The following is a 15,987-nucleotide window of genomic DNA, read 5'->3' on the forward strand; positions in this document are numbered from 1 at the left end:
GGGCCACGGTCTTTACCAAACTCGACCTGAGGGCGGCATATAACCTGGTAAGGATCAAGGCGGGCGATGAGTGGAAGACCGCGTTTAACACCAGGACCGGTCATTACGAATCCTTGGTTATGCCCTTTGGGTTGTGCAATGCGCCCGCAGTCTTTCAGGAATTCATCAACGATGTTTTCCGTGACCTGTTGCAGCAGTGTGTGGTAGTCTATTTGGATGACATCTTGGTATATTCTGAATCCATGGAGGCCCACATTCTGGATGTCAGACGAGTGTTGCAACGGTTACGAGAGAACAAGCTGTTCGGTAAGCTTGAGAAATGCGAATTTCACCGATCCCAGGTAACCTTCTTAGGTTACATCATTTCCGCTGAGGGGTTCTCCATGGATCCTGAGAAGGTTTCGGCTGTCTTACAGTGGCCCCAGCCCAGTGGTCTTCGTTCCCTGCAGCGCTTTTTGGGCTTCGCCAATTATTATCGGAAGTTCATCAGGGACTTTTCCATGCTGGCCAAGCCTCTCACGGATCTGACCAGGAAGGGCAGTAATTCCCAGGTCTGGCCGCTCGAGGCCATCCGAGCTTTTGAGGCCCTAAAGTCTGCCTTTGTGTCGGCTCCGATTCTGTCGCATCCCAACCCTGGGTTGCCCTTTGTCCTCGAGGTGGACGCGTCTGAGACGGGAGTAGGCGCCCTTCTGTCTCAGCGTAGAACAGCAGAGGGTCCTCTGCTTCCTTGTGGGTTTTACTCCCGGAAACTGTCTTCCGCGGAGTGCAACTATCAGATTGGTGACAGGGAGTTATTGGCCATCGTGCAGGCCCTTAAAGAATGGAGGCACTTGCTCGAGGGTTCGGTGGTTCCGGTTCTCATCCTGACGGACCACAAGAATCTGACCTACCTTTCTGAGGCCAAGAGATTGACACCACGTCAGGCCAGATGGGCTCTGTTCTTGTCACGTTTTAATTACGTGGTCTCCTACCTACCCGGTTCCAAGAACATCAGGGCGGATGCCTTATCACGGCAGTACTCCGAGCTGTCCAGGGAGGAGTCGATTCCGACTTCGGTCATACCTCCGAATCAGATCCTGGCCGCCATTCGCACCAGCCTGACCTCTCCCCTGGGTGAGCAGATTTTGGCGGCTCAATCTGGTGCTCCCTCTGGGAGACCCAACGGCAGATGTTTTGTGCCTGAGGAGTTGCGCACTCGGTTGTTGCGAACCTACCATAACTCCAAGACCGCGGGGCATCCTGGAAAGAATCAGCTGTCCTGGGCTGTTTCACGTCTGTTCTGGTGGCCTTCCCTACGTTCCGACATCGCCGCATATGTAGCGGCATGCTCCGTTTGTGCCCAGAGTAAGTCCCCTCGGCACCTTCCGTTGGGCCTTCTGCAACCCATAGCCACCGGGGAGCGCCCATGGTCACACCTGGGGATGGATTTCATTGTGGACCTCCCTGCATCCCGAGGCCATACGGTCATTCTCATGATTGTGGATCGGTTTTCCAAAATGTGCCACTGTGTTCCTCTCAAGAAGTTACCCTCTGCACAAGAGTTGGCCACGATTTTTGCCAGGGAGGTCTTCCGGTTGCACGGTTTGCCTAAGGAGATTGTGTCGGATCGGGGGAGTCAGTTTGTGTCCAGGTTCTGGCGCGCCTTTTGCTCCCAGTTGGGGATTCATCTCTCCTTCTCCTCGGCCTACCACCCTCAGTCCAATGGGGCCGCAGAACGATCCAATCAGGCCTTGGAGCAATTCCTTCGTTGCTATGTCTCCGATCACCAAGACAATTGGGTTGACCTCCTGCCTTGGGCTGAGTTTGCCAGGAACACGGCGGTGAACTCTTCCTCTGGGACGTCTCCCTTCATGGCCAATTATGGGTTCCAACCTGCCGTGTTACCGGAGGTATTCTCTCCCCAGGATATTCCGGCTGTGGAGGATCACCTTTCCGTCCTACGTGCTTCTTGGGTACAGATCCAGAAGTCCCTTGAGGTCTCTGCGCAGCGCCAGAGATTCCAGGCTGATCGCAGACGAGCGCCTGCTCCTTCCTACCAGGTCGGAGACCGTGTATGGTTGTCCACCCGCAACCTCAACCTTCGAGTGCCCACTCCCAAGCTGGCGCCTCGCTTTGTTGGTCCCTTCCGAGTGCTTCGCAGGGTAAACCCGGTAGCCTATGCCCTTGCGCTTCCTCCTGGCATGCGGATCTCCAACGTGTTTCATGTCTCCCTGTTGAAACCACTGGTGTGTAATCGTTTCACTTCCTCGGTTCCTCGGCCTCGTCCGGTCCAAGTGGGCAATCGTGAGGAATATGAGGTGAGCAATATCCTGGACTCACGCCTGGTCCGCGGTCGGTTGCAGTTTTTGGTCCATTGGCGTGGTTATGGTCCAGAGGAGCGTTCCTGGGTTCCCTCCGCAGATGTCCATGCTCCTGCCTTGCTCCGAGCCTTCCACGCACGCTTCCCTCAGAAACCGTTTTGTGCTCCGCGGAGGAGGGGCCCTTGAGGGGGAGGTACTGTCATGGTCTTACCTGCTTGCTGCTCTCCTTCGTTTGACATGTGCTGGCGGCCATCTTGGGTCCTGGGTTTCTTGTAGCCTTCCACCCTGCGGCTCCTCCTTCCCCTGGGAGGAGCTGGATGCCTAGCTCATATATATAGGAGGTCTGTGGCTTCAGTTCCTTGCTTGGTCCTCTTGTGTTCACATGCTTCTAAGACTGCTGCTGCTTCTGGTTCCTGATCCTGGCTTCGTCTGACTACCCTGCTGGTTCCTGATCCTGGCTTCGTCTGACTACCCTGCTGGTTCCTGATCCTGGCTTCGTCTGACTACCCTGCTGGTTCCTGATCCTGGCTTCGTCTGACTACCCTTCTGGTTCCTGACCTCTGGCTTCGCAAAGACTCTGCTCGGTTTCACCATCCGTTTGGACTTTTGCTTTACAGCTTTATTTTCAATAAAGCCTTCTTATTTTCACTTATCTCTTGTTGTACGTCTGGTTCATGGTTCCGTGACACTAGTGATCTGTAGTGGTCAGAGGTACACACCGGATCACCAGGAGATAGTGATCTGTAGTGATCAGAGGTACACACCGGATCACCAGGAGCTAGTGATCAGAGGTACACACCGGATCACCAGGAGATAGTGATCTGTAGTGGTCAGAGGTACACACCGGATCACCAGGAGCTAGTGATCTGTAGTGGTCAGAGGTACACACCGGATCACCAGGAGATAGTGATCTATAGTGATCAGAGGTACACACCGCATCACCAGGAGATAGTGATTTGTAGTGATCAGAGGTACACACCCGATCACCAGGAGCTAGTGATCTCTAATGATCAGAGGTACACACCGGATCACCAGGAGCTAGTGATCTGTAGTGATCAGAGGTACACACCGGATCACCAGGAGATAGTGATCTATAGTGATCAGAGGTACACACCGGATCACCAGCAGCTAGTGATCTATAGTGATCAGAGGTACACACCGGATCACCAGGAGATAGTGATCTATAGTGGTCAGAGGTACATACCGGATCACCAGGAGATAGTGATCTATAGTGGTCAGAGGTACACACCGGATCACCAGGAGATAGTGATCTATAGTGGTCAGAGGTACACACCGGATCACCAGGAGATAGTGATCTATAGTGGTCAGAGGTACACACCGGATCACCAGCAGCTAGTGATCTGTAGTGGTCAGAGGTACACACCGGATCACCAGGAGATAGTGATCTGTAGTGATCAGAGGGGATGTAGCTGAGCTGAATTGGTTAGATGCAGCAGGACTGTTTGTTACAGGAATCCAGTTGATTGGCGGGTACAGCGGCATTACATAGCAGAGCTGATGTTCTTGGGTGTAGTGGCGGCGATGTGTTACATAGGACTGCAAGGAAAGCTAGCTGTCACAGTGAGCCGTGTCAGCTCTGCTACATCTCTCATTTGTGGAGTGATAATTATTTCTGGGTTCCTGGGGGGTTTGTGACATTGGCTGCCCATCCCCTCGGTGTGCCCGCTGCTGGGCAGGGGCCCCTCTAATTAATACTAAATTAATTAATGTGGGAGATGGCAGCTTCCCAAACAGACCCCTCTCATCTGTCCTCCGCGCGGGGGAGGGGCGCAGCCCTGGATGGGGAAATTTAATTATAGATTAGACGGAGGGAGCGCCGAGCGTTAACCCCTTCTCCTCCTGCACTCTGTGGCGCTTTTTGCACATTTTTATTTTATATATATATTATAAAATTAGCAGAACGATCAGATGGGGCCGGACGTAGGAAGGCGGGCGGATGCCATGGTGCCAACAGCGGGGCGCTCGGTCTCACGGACGGTATACGCGCAATGGCCTCACCTGTGATTGGTGGACCTCCCCTTTAAGTCTTAAAACCTCCACTCTGTCGGTCAGATCGGTGGGCGGCACAATGTAAATGTCTGTGGACGGGGCTCAGGGATGAAGGGGTTAAGAGCGGGGGTGCTTCATTGAGAGATTAAAGCAGTGGATGAATGAAGCCCCCCTCATACCGTGCCCAGCAGATGGTGACCCCCGGGGACCCTCGGACCCTTTCCATTCTCAAGTGGTCTCCGAATGCAAATGCCCTCCAATTAGTGCGGGCGGGGGAGGGGGCGTCTGGGAGCTGTCCGCGGCCGCCGCTCCGGGGGGACGCATGTTTACTGAGTGGAATTATTTGCAATGAGAAGGAATGGCATTTATCAGCGTATAAATTACCGGATAATGTGCGGCGGGGGGAGGGGCCTCCGTCAGAGTGGGGGACATGCAAGCAGGTGAATGCTCCTGGGGGCCACGTGTGTGTGGCGGGGCCCCATGACCCCACAGAACATGAATGTATGGCCCGGGCGCCGCTCGCTACTCGTACTTCTAATAGGTTACACAGGAGACGGCGGACCACCGAGTCCCCCCCGCTGTGACCCCTGACCTCCGCCAATCATTAAGTATGTCCCCTGTGATGTACGGCGAGGTGACGGTGTCCGACCACTGTATCCCCCCGTCTCCATACATCACTGGTACGGCCCAGTATAGTATATATAATGTACACTGTACAGGTGTCTGTATACAGAGGTGGCGGTGTATGATGTATATAATGTACACTGTACAGGTGTCTGTATACAGAGGTGGCGGTGTATGATGTGTATATAATGTACACTGTACAGGTGTCTGTATACAGAGGTGGCGGTGTATGATGTGTATATAATGTACACTGTACAGGTGTCTGTATACAGAGGTGGCGGTGTATGATGTGTATAATGTACACTGTACAGGTGTCTGTATACAGAGGTGGCGGTGTATGATGTGTATATAATGTACACTGTACAGGTGTCTGTATACAGAGGTGGCGGTGTATGATGTGTATATAATGTACACTGTACAGGTGTCTGTATACAGAGGTGGCGGTGTATGATGTATATAATGTACACTGTACAGGTGTCTGTATACAGAGGTGGCGGTGTATGATGTATATAATGTACACTGTACAGGTGTCTGTATACAGAGGTGGCGGTGTATGATGTATATAATGTACACTGTACAGGTGTCTGTATACAGAGGTGGCGGTGTATGATGTATATAATGTACACTGTACAGGTGTCTGTATACAGAGGTGGCGGTGTATGATGTATATAATGTACACTGTACAGGTGTCTGTATACAGAGGTGGCGGTGTATGATGTATATAATGTACACTGTACAGGTGTCTGTATACAGAGGTGGCGGTGTATGATGTATATAATGTACACTGTACAGGTGTCTGTATACAGAGGTGGCGGTGTATGATGTATATAATGTACACTGTACAGGTGTCTGTATACAGAGGTGGCGGTGTATGATGTATATAATGTACACTGTACAGGTGTCTGTATACAGAGGTGGCGGTGTATGATGTGTATAATGTACACTGTACAGGTGTCTGTATACAGAGGTGGCGGTGTATGATGTATATATAATGTACACTGTACAGGTGTCTGTATACAGAGGTGGCGGTGTATGATGTATATAATGTACACTGTACAGGTGTCTGTATACAGAGGTGGCGGTGTATGATGTATATAATGTACACTGTACAGGTGTCTGTATACAGAGGTGGCGGTGTATGATGTATATAATGTACACTGTACAGGTGTCTGTATACAGAGGTGGCGGTGTATGATGTGTATAATGTACACTGTACAGGTGTCTGTATACAGAGGTGGCGGTGTATGATGTATATATAATGTACACTGTACAGGTGTCTGTATACAGAGGTGGCGGTGTATGATGTATATAATGTACACTGTACAGGTGTCTGTATACAGAGGTGGCGGTGTATGATGTATATATAATGTACACTGTACAGGTGTCTGTATACAGAGGTGGCGGTGTATGATGTATATAATGTACACTGTACAGGTGTCTGTATACAGAGGTGGCGGTGTATGATGTATATAATGTACACTGTACAGGTGTCTGTATACAGAGGTGGCGGTGTATGATGTATATAATGTACACTGTACAGGTGTCTGTATACAGAGGTGGCGGTGTATGATGTATATAATGTACACTGTACAGGTGTCTGTATACAGAGGTGGCGGTGTATGATGTGTATATAATGTACACTGTACAGGTGTCTGTATACAGAGGTGGCGGTGTATGATGTATATAATGTACACTGTACAGGTGTCTGTATACAGAGGTGGCGGTGTATGATGTATATAATGTACACTGTACAGGTGTCTGTATACAGAGGTGGCGGTGTATGATGTATATAATGTACACTGTACAGGTGTCTGTATACAGAGGTGGCGGTGTATGATGTATATAATGTACACTGTACAGGTGTCTGTATACAGAGGTGGCGGTGTATGATGTATATATAATGTACACTGTACAGGTGTCTGTATACAGAGGTGGCGGTGTATGATGTATATAATGTACACTGTACAGGTGTCTGTATACAGAGGTGGCGGTGTATGATGTATATATAATGTACACTGTACAGGTGTCTGTATACAGAGGTGGCGGTGTATGATGTATATAATGTACACTGTACAGGTGTCTGTATACAGAGGTGGCGGTGTATGATGTATATAATGTACACTGTACAGGTGTCTGTATACAGAGGTGGCGGTGTATGATGTATATAATGTACACTGTACAGGTGTCTGTATACAGAGGTGGCGGTGTATGATGTATATATAATGTACACTGTACAGGTGTCTGTATACAGAGGTGGCGGTGTATGATGTATATAATGTACACTGTACAGGTGTCTGTATACAGAGGTGGCGGTGTATGATGTATATAATGTACACTGTACAGGTGTCTGTATACAGAGGTGGCGGTGTATGATGTATATATAATGTACACTGTACAGGTGTCTGTATACAGAGGTGGCGGTGTATGATGTATATAATGTACACTGTACAGGTGTCTGTATACAGAGGTGGCGGTGTATGATGTATATATAATGTACACTGTACAGGTGTCTGTATACAGAGGTGGCGGTGTATGATGTATATAATGTACACTGTACAGGTGTCTGTATACAGAGGTGGCGGTGTATGATGTATATATAATGTACACTGTACAGGTGTCTGTATACAGAGGTGGCGGTGTATGATGTATATAATGTGGGGACATTAATGTGGGGACATTTCTCAGCTTTTATTTACATTGAGCAGAGCGTCCAGTCCACAATGATTCATCCCCTTCTCAATAATCAATAGAAAAGCCGTTATTGGCCATTCCAGCGATCAGACGCTTCCTATGATCGCAGACCAGCTCTTTGCAGGTCTCCACAGGTGTTTGTGCCCATTCATCTTTAGCAATGAGCTCCACATCTTTCAGGTTGGAGGGTGTTCTTTCCGGTTGGAGGGTCTTCTTCTTTCCGGTTGGAGGGTCTTCTTCTTTCCGGTTGGAGGGTCTTCTTCTTTCCGGTTGGAGGGTCTTCTTCTTTCTGGTTGGAGGGTCTTCTTCTTTCCGGTTGGAGGGTCTTCTTCTTTCCGGTTGGAGGGTCTTCTTCTTTCCGGTTGGAGGGTCTTCTTCTTTCAGGTTGGAGGGTCTTCTTCTTTCAGGTTGGAGGGTCTTCTTCTTTCAGGTTGGAGGTTCTTCTTCTTTCAGGTTGGAGGTTCTTCTTCTTTCAGGTTGGAGGTTCTTCTTCTTTCAGGTTGGAGGGTCTTCTTCTTTCCGGTTGGAGGGTCTTCTTCTTTCCGGTTGGAGGGTCTTCTTCTTTCCGGTTGGAGGGTCTTCTTCTTTCCGGTTGGAGGGTCTTCTTCTTTCCGGTTGGAGGGTCTTCTTCTTTCAGGTTGGAGGGTCTTCTTCTTTCCGGTTGGAGGGTCTTCTTCTTTCCGGTTGGAGGGTCTTCTTCTTTCAGGTTGGAGAGTCTTCTTGCCATCCCCCTGATCTTTAGCTCCCTCCACAATTTCTCCATTGGATTCCAGTCTGGACTCTCCAAGACGTTAATGTTGTTGTCTGCCAACCATTTCTTCACCACTTTTCCTGTGTGTTTTGGGTCATTGTCATGCTGAAATGTCCACTGGTGCCAAGGCCACGTTTCTCTGCAGACGGCCTGATGTTGTCGGTGAGAATCCTCATGTATTGCTCTTTTTTCATGGTGCCATTTACGGTGATTAGGTTCCCTGGTCCATTGGCTGAAAAACACCCCCAAAGCATTAGGTTCCCACCACCATGTCTGACAGTGGGGATGGTGTTCTTTGGGTTGAAGGCTTCTCATTTTTTACGCCAAATAAAGGAAACATCATTGTGACCAAACAATTACATTTTTGTTTCATCTGACCATAACACAGAAGACCAGAAGTCTTCTTCTTTGTCCAGATGAGCTTTTGCAAAGGCCAAGCGAGCTTTTGTGTGTCTTATCTGGAGAAGTGGCGTCCTCCTTGGTCTGCAGTGTGCAGTGTTCGTTGGATTGTCTGTCCTATCTGGAGAAGTGGCGTCCTCCTTGGTCTGCAGTCTCCGTTGGATTGTCTGTCCTATCTGGAGAAGTGGCGTCCTCCTTGGTCTGCAGTGTGCAGTGTTCGTTGGATTGTCTGTCCTATCTGGAGAAGTGGCGTCCTCATTGGTCTGCAGTGTGCAGTGTCCGTTGGATTGTCTGTCCTATCTGGAGAAGTGGCGTCCTCCTTGGTCTGCAGTGTCCGCTGGATTGTCTGTCCTATCTGGAGAAGTGGCGTCCTCCTTGGTCTGCAGTGTGCAGTGTCCGTTGGATTGTCTGTCCTATCTGGAGAAGTGGCGTCCTCATTGGTCTGCAGTGTCCGCTGGATTGTCTGTCCTATCTGGAGAAGTGGCGTCCTCCTTGGTCTGCAGTGTGCAGTGTCCGCTGGATTGTCTGTCCTATCTGGAGAAGTGGCGTCCTCCTTGGTCTGCAGTGTGCAGTGATGTTGGATTGTCTGTCCTATCTGGAGAAGTGGCATCCTCCTTGGTCTGCAGTGTGCAGTGATGTTGGATTGTCTGTCCTATCTGGAGAAGTGGCGTCCTCATTGGTCTGCAGTGTCCGCTGGATTGTCTGTCCTATCTGGAGAAGTGGCGTCCTCCTTGGTCTGCAGTGTGCAGTGTCCGTTGGATTGTCTGTCCTATCTGGAGAAGTGGCGTCCTCATTGGTCTGCAGTGTGCAGTGTCCGTTGGATTGTCTGTCCTATCTGGAGAAGTGGCGTCCTCCTTGGTCTGCAGTGTGCAGTGATGTTGGATTGTCTGTCCTATCTGGAGAAGTGGCGTCCTCCTTGGTCTGCAGTCTCCGTTGGATTGTCTGTCCTATCTGGAGAAGTGGCGTCCTCCTTGGTCTGCAGTGTGCAGTGTCCGTTGGATTGTCTGTCCTATCTGGAGAAGTGGCGTCCTCCTTGGTCTGCAGTGTCCGCTGGATTGTCTGTCCTATCTGGAGAAGTGGCGTCCTCCTTGGTCTGCAGTGTCCGCTGGATTCTCCGTCTTATCTGGAGAAGTGGCGTCCTCCTTGGTCTGCAGTGTCCGCTGGATTCTCCGTCTTATCTGGAGAAGTGGCCTCCTCCTTGGTCTGCAGTCTCCGTTGGATTGTCTGTCCTATCTGGAGAAGTGGCGTCCTCCTTGGTCTGCAGTGTGCAGTGTCCGTTGGATTGTCTGTCCTATCTGGAGAAGTGGCGTCCTCCTTGGTCTGCAGTGTCCGCTGGATTCTCCGTCTTATCTGGAGAAGTGGCCTCCTCCTTGGTCTGCAGTGTCCATTGGATTGTCCGCCCTGAGACATTGCCACCAGCAGAGCCCAGATTCACCAGGACAGCCTTGGTGGTGATCCTTGGACTCTATCTATCCTCCTGGCAGCACAGGGGTCACTTTTGGCCTCTGACCGCGTCCTCGGAGATTTTCCACAGTGCGGAACATCTTGTATTTTTTGCTCCAATGTAAATATAAGCTGAGAAATGGGTTTTTCCCCACATTGATGCCTCTTGTCCATCGTCTTATTATCGTTTGGGAGACACCGATGTCATTTCCCGTCAAAAAATTACTTTCGGGTTAAATAAAAGTAACTTTGCCGGGGTATGAATAATGATGGCAGCGCTGTCTATAATGTACACTGTCACCCGTCTCCCTCCCCCACACCGCAGCAGGATTATCGCCTCCTAATCTTTCATTTCGATGCTTGCGCCGTCCTTGGCCCCCGAGCGTCTTTCAGATGTCATGTTTATAAGTGTTTGTCAATGTCAGCGCCGTCCCCGGAGAACCGGCGAGGGAGACGCACATCTGGGGGAATTTGGAAACAACCTTCCCCCCCAGTGACATCATCTGTGTGCCCCCCGGTGACATCATCTGTGTGCCCCCCGGTGACATCATCTGTGTGCCCCCCCGGTGACATCATCTGTGTGCCCCCCCCCCCCCCAGTGACATCATCTGTGTGCCCCCCCCAGTGACATCATCTGTGTGCCCCCCGGTGACATCATCTGTGTGCCCCCCGGTGACATCATCTGTGTGCCCCCCCGGTGACATCATCTGTGTGCCCCCCAGTGACATCATCTGTGTGCCCCCCGGTGACATCATCTGTGTGCCCCCCCCAGTGACATCATCTGTGTGCCCCCCCCCCCCCAGTGACATCATCTGTGTGCCCCCCGGTGACATCATCTGTGTGCCCCCCCGGTGACATCATCTGTGTGCCCCCCCCCAGTGACATCATCTGTGTGCCCCCCCCCTAGTGACATCATCTGTGTGCCCCCCCCCCCCCAGTGACATCATCTGTGTGCCCCCCCCCCCCCCCAGTGACATCATCTGTGTGCCCCCCGGTGACATCATCTGTGTGCCCCCCGGTGACATCATCTGTGTGCTCCCCCCAGTGACATCATCTGTGTGCCCCCCGGTGACATCATCTGTGTGCCCCCCCGGTGACATCATCTGTGTGCCCCCCCCCCAGTGACATCATCTGTGTGCCCCCCCCAGTGACATCATCTGTGTGCCCCCCCCCAGTGACATCATCTGTGTGCCCCCCCCCCCCAGTGACATCATCTGTGTGCCCCCCGGTGACATCATCTGTGTGCCCCCCCCCCAGTGACATCATCTGTGTGCCCCCCCCAGTGACATCATCTGTGTGCCCCCCCAGTGACATCATCTGTGTGCCCCCCCCAGTGACATCATCTGTGTGCCCCCCCCAGGGACATCATCTGTGTGCCCCCCCCAGTGACATCATCTGTGTGCCCCCCCGTGACATCATCTGTGTGCCCCCCCCAGTGACATCATCTGTGTGCCCCCCCCCAGTGACATCATCTGTGTGCCCCCCCCCAGTGACATCATCTGTGTGCCCCCCTCCAGTGACATCATCTGTGTGCCCCCCCCAGTGACATCATCCGTGTGCCCCCCCCAGTGACATCATCTGTGTGCCCCCCCAGTGACATCATCTGTGTGCCCCCCCGGTGACATCATCTGTGTGCCCCCCCCAGTGACATCATCTGTGTGCCCCCCCCCAGTGACATCATCTGTGTGCCCCCCCCCAGTGACATCATCTGTGTGCCCCCCCCCAGTGACATCATCTGTGTGCCCCCCCCCCCAGTGACATCATCTGTGTGCCCCCCCCCCAGTGACATCATCTGTGTGCCCCCCCCCAGTGACATCTGTGTGCCCCCCCCAGTGACATCTGTGTGCCCCCCCCAGTGACATCTGTGTGCCCCCCCCAGTGACATCATCTATGTGCCCCCCCCCCCAGTGACATCATCTATGTGCCCCCCCCCCCAGTGACATCATCTGTGTGCCCCCCCGGTGACATCATCTGTGTGCCCCCCCGGTGACATCATTTGTGTGCCCCCCCAGTGACATCTGTGTGCCCCCCCAGTGACATCTGTGTGCCCCCCCCAGTGACATCTGTGTGCCCCCCCCAGTGACATCTGTGTGCCCCCCCCAGTGACATCTGTGTGCCCCCCCCAGTGACATCATCTATGTGCCCCCCCCCCCCAGTGACATCATCTATGTGCCCCCCCCCCCCCAGTGACATCATCTGTGTGCCCCCCCGGTGACATCATTTGTGTGCCCCCCCCCAGTGACATCATCTGTGTGCCCCCCCGGTGACATCATCTGTGTGCCCCCCCCAGTGACATCATCTGTGTGCCCCCCCAGTGACATCATCTGTGTGCCCCCCCCCAGTGACATCATCTGTGTGCCCCCCCCCCCCAGTGACATCATCTGTGTGCCCCCCCCCAGTGACATCATCTGTGTGCCCCCCCCCCCCGTGACATCATCTGTGTGCCCCCCCGGTGACATCATCTGTGTACCCCCCCCCCCCCCCCCCGTGACATCATCTGTGTGCCCCCCCCCCCCCGTGACATCATCTGTGTGCCCCCCCGGTGACATCATCTGCATACATACTACACATATAACACATGGTATATACTACAGTCCACCGAGCAGTCTAGCGGTGTCTCCGGAGTTGTTCTTTACATACAGCACCATGGACAGAGCCCCCCATACATACAGTATCTTTGGTTCCCTGCCCCCTCCAGCCCAGTTTGGGGGTTCCCTGCCCCCTCCAGCCCAGTTTGGGGGTTCCCTGCCCCCTCCAGCCCAGTTTGGGGGTTCCCTGCCCCCTCCAGCCCAGTTTGGGGGTTCCCTGCTTCCTCCAGCCCAGTTTGGGGGTTCCCTGCCCCCTCCAGCCCAGTTTGGGGGTTCCCTGCTTCCTCCAGCCCAGTTTGGGGGTTCCCTGCCCCCTCCAGCCCAGTTTGGGGGTTCCCTGCTTCCTCCAGCCCAGTTTGGGGGTTCTCTGCCCCCCTCCAGCCCAGTTTGGGGGTTCCCTGCCCCCTCCAGCCCAGTTTGGGGGCTTCTCTGCCCCCCATACATACAGTATCTTTGGTTCCCTGCCCCCTCCAGCCCAGTTTGGGGGTTCCCTGCCCCCCTCCAGCCCAGTTTGGGGGTTCCCTGCCCCCCTCCAGCCCAGTTTGGGGGTTCCCTGCCCCCTCCAGCCCAGTTTGGGGGTTCCCTGCCCCCTCCAGCCCAGTTTGGGGGTTCCCTGCCCCCTCCGCCCAGTTTGGGGGTTCCCTGCCCCCTCCAGCCCAGTTTGGGGGTTCCCTGCCCCCTCCAGCCCAGTTTGGGGGGTTCCCTGCCCCCTCCAGCCCAGTTTGGGGGTTCCCTGCCCCCTCCAGCCCAGTTTGGGGGGTTCCCTGCCCCCTCCAGCCCAGTTTGGGGGTTCTCTGCCCCCTCCAGCCCAGTTTGGGGGTTCCCTGCCCCCTCCAGCCCAGTTTGGGGGTTCCCTGCCCCCCTCCAGCCCAGTTTGGGGGTTCCCTGCCCCCTCCAGCCCAGTTTGGGGGTTCCCTGCCCCCTCCAGCCCAGTTTGGGGGTTCCCTGCCCCCTCCAGCCCAGTTTGGGGGTTCCCTGCCCCCTCCAGCCCAGTTTGGGGGTTCCCTGCCCCCTCCAGCCCAGTTTGGGGGTTCCCTGCCCCCTCCAGCCCAGTTTGGGGGGTTCCCTGCCCCCTCCAGCCCAGTTTGGGGGGTTCCCTGCCCCCTCCAGCCCAGTTTGGGGGTTCTCTGCCCCCCTCCAGCCCAGTTTGGGGGTTCCCTGCCCCCTCCAGCCCAGTTTGGGGGCTTCTCTGCCCCCCATACATACAGTATCTTTGGTTCCCTGCCCCCCTCCAGCCCAGTTTGGGGGTTCCCTGCCCCCCTCCAGCCCAGTTTGGGGGTTCCCTGCCCCCCTCCAGCCCAGTTTGGGGGTTCCCTGCCCCCCTCCAGCCCAGTTTGGGGGGGTTCCCTGCCCCCCTCCAGCCCAGTTTGGGGGGTTCCCTGCCCCCCTCCAGCCCAGTTTGGGGGTTCCCTGCCCCCCTCCAGCCCAGTTTGGGGGTTCCCTGCCCCCTCCAGCCTAGTTTGGGGGGTTCACTGCCCCCTCCAGCCCAGTTTGGGGGGTTCCCTGCCCCCTCCAGCCCAGTTTGGGGGGTTCCCTGCCCCCTCCAGCCCAGTTTGGGGGGTTCACTGCCCCCTCCAGCCCAGTTTGGGGGGTTCCCTGCCCCCTCCAGCCCAGTTTGGGGGGTTCCCTGCCCCCTCCAGCCTAGTTTGGGGGTTCCCTGCCCCCTCCAGCCTAGTTTGGGGGTTTCACTGCCCCCTCCAGCCCAGTTTGGGGGGTTCACTGCCCCCTCCAGCCCAGTTTGGGGGTTCACTGCTTCCTCCAGCCCAGTTTGGGGGTTCACTGCTTCCTCCAGCCCAGTTTGGGGGTTCCCTGCCCCCTCCAGCACACTCGGGGGGGCTCTTGCACTGTCAGGTAGACCCCGGCGCTAGGACCGCCCCGAACCCCCGGTCACACACCTTGCCCCCCGTCCCCTCCCCCAGGCTGAGTGGTTCAGCACCAAGGAGAGCGTCAGAACAATGGCTGAGGCAGGGAGCGTCTGCAAAGTGTCGTCCTCGGCAGCAGGAGCAGTGGTTCCCCCCCGGCAGGTGTACAGGGCCCCTCTAGTAAGAGCCCAGTCGTCTCTGCCCTCCCAGCTGAAGAGCCCCAGGGCTGCGGTCAGTCCTGAATTCTCCGGCCGAGTCCAGGCGGCAGGCTGGGGAGCCCCCTGTTGCACGCTGGTTGGCGGGCTCGGCTCTTTCTCCCCGGCCCCTGGTGTGACGTCACTCACCTCAGGCGGGGCGGGCTCAGGGAGGGCGATAATTGTTAGGAAAGAAAAGCTTCGGAGTCAGAGCCGGAGATCGTGTGAGGCGGGAGCAGCTCCTGACAGGGGCCCCACAGCGCCAGCCTCCGGGCCACACCTGCCACACACCGCTTCTTCGGGCTGAAGTGCCTTCTGCGCCCCTTCCCTCTGCCCAGCTCGCCCCAATGAAGGAACCGGATGCCATTAAACTTTTCATTGGGCAGATACCCCGCAACCTGGAGGAGAAGGACCTGAAGCCCATCTTCGAGCAGTTCGGGAAAATCTATGAACTTACCGTCATCAAAGACAAATTTACTGGGGTGCACAAAGGTAAGTGCCAGGAGGAGGGGTGGACAGGACTGCCAGGAGGAGGGAAGGAGGGGTGCACAGGACTGCCAGAAGGAGGGGTGCACAGGACTGCCAGGAGGAGGGAAGGAAGGGGTGCACAGGACTGCCAGGAGGAGGGAAGGAGGGGTGCACAGGACTGCCAGGAGGAGGGAAGGAGGGGTGCACAGGACTGCCAGGAGGAGGGAAGGAGGGGTGCACAGGACTGCCAGGAGGAGGGGTGCACAGGACTGCCAGGAGGAGGGAAGGAGGGGTGCACAGGACTGCCAGGAGGAGGGAAGGAGGGGTGCACAGGACTGCCAGGAGGAGGGAAGGAGGGGTGCACAGGACTGCCAGGAGGAGGGAAGGAGGGGTGCACAGGACTGCCAGGAGGAGGGGTGCACAGGACTGCCAGAAGGAGGGGTGCACAGGACTGCCAGGAGGAGGGGTGCACAGGACTGCCAGGAGGAGGGGTGCACAGGACTGCCAGGAGGAGGGGTGCACAGGACTGCCAGGAGGAGGGGTGCACAGGACTGCCAGGAGGAGGGGTGCACAGGACTGCCAGGAGGAGGGGTGCACAGGACTGCCAGGAGGAGGGAAGGAGGGGTGCACAGGACTGCCAGAAGGAGGGGTGCACAG

At 55.0% G+C, this 15,987-nt stretch overlaps 1 protein-coding gene across 2 annotated transcripts in view; it reads left to right on the plus strand.

The window, feature by feature from the left end:
* The first annotated feature begins 15,082 nt into the window (after positions 1 to 15,082).
* CELF3 (CUGBP Elav-like family member 3) overlaps positions 15,083 to 15,987 on the plus strand; it is a 32,872-nt gene continuing 31,967 nt past the window's right edge. For both annotated transcript variants that reach the window (XM_040412629.1, XM_040412630.1), the window contains exon 1: positions 15,083 to 15,354. In XM_040412629.1, coding sequence (XP_040268563.1) covers positions 15,210 to 15,354 — 145 coding nt within the window. In that variant the 5' untranslated portion in view covers positions 15,083 to 15,209. The remainder of the gene's footprint in view (positions 15,355 to 15,987) is intronic.

Source organism: Bufo bufo, chromosome 11 (assembly GCF_905171765.1).
Source record: "Bufo bufo chromosome 11, aBufBuf1.1, whole genome shotgun sequence".
NCBI classification, from domain to species: Eukaryota; Metazoa; Chordata; class Amphibia; order Anura; family Bufonidae; genus Bufo; species Bufo bufo.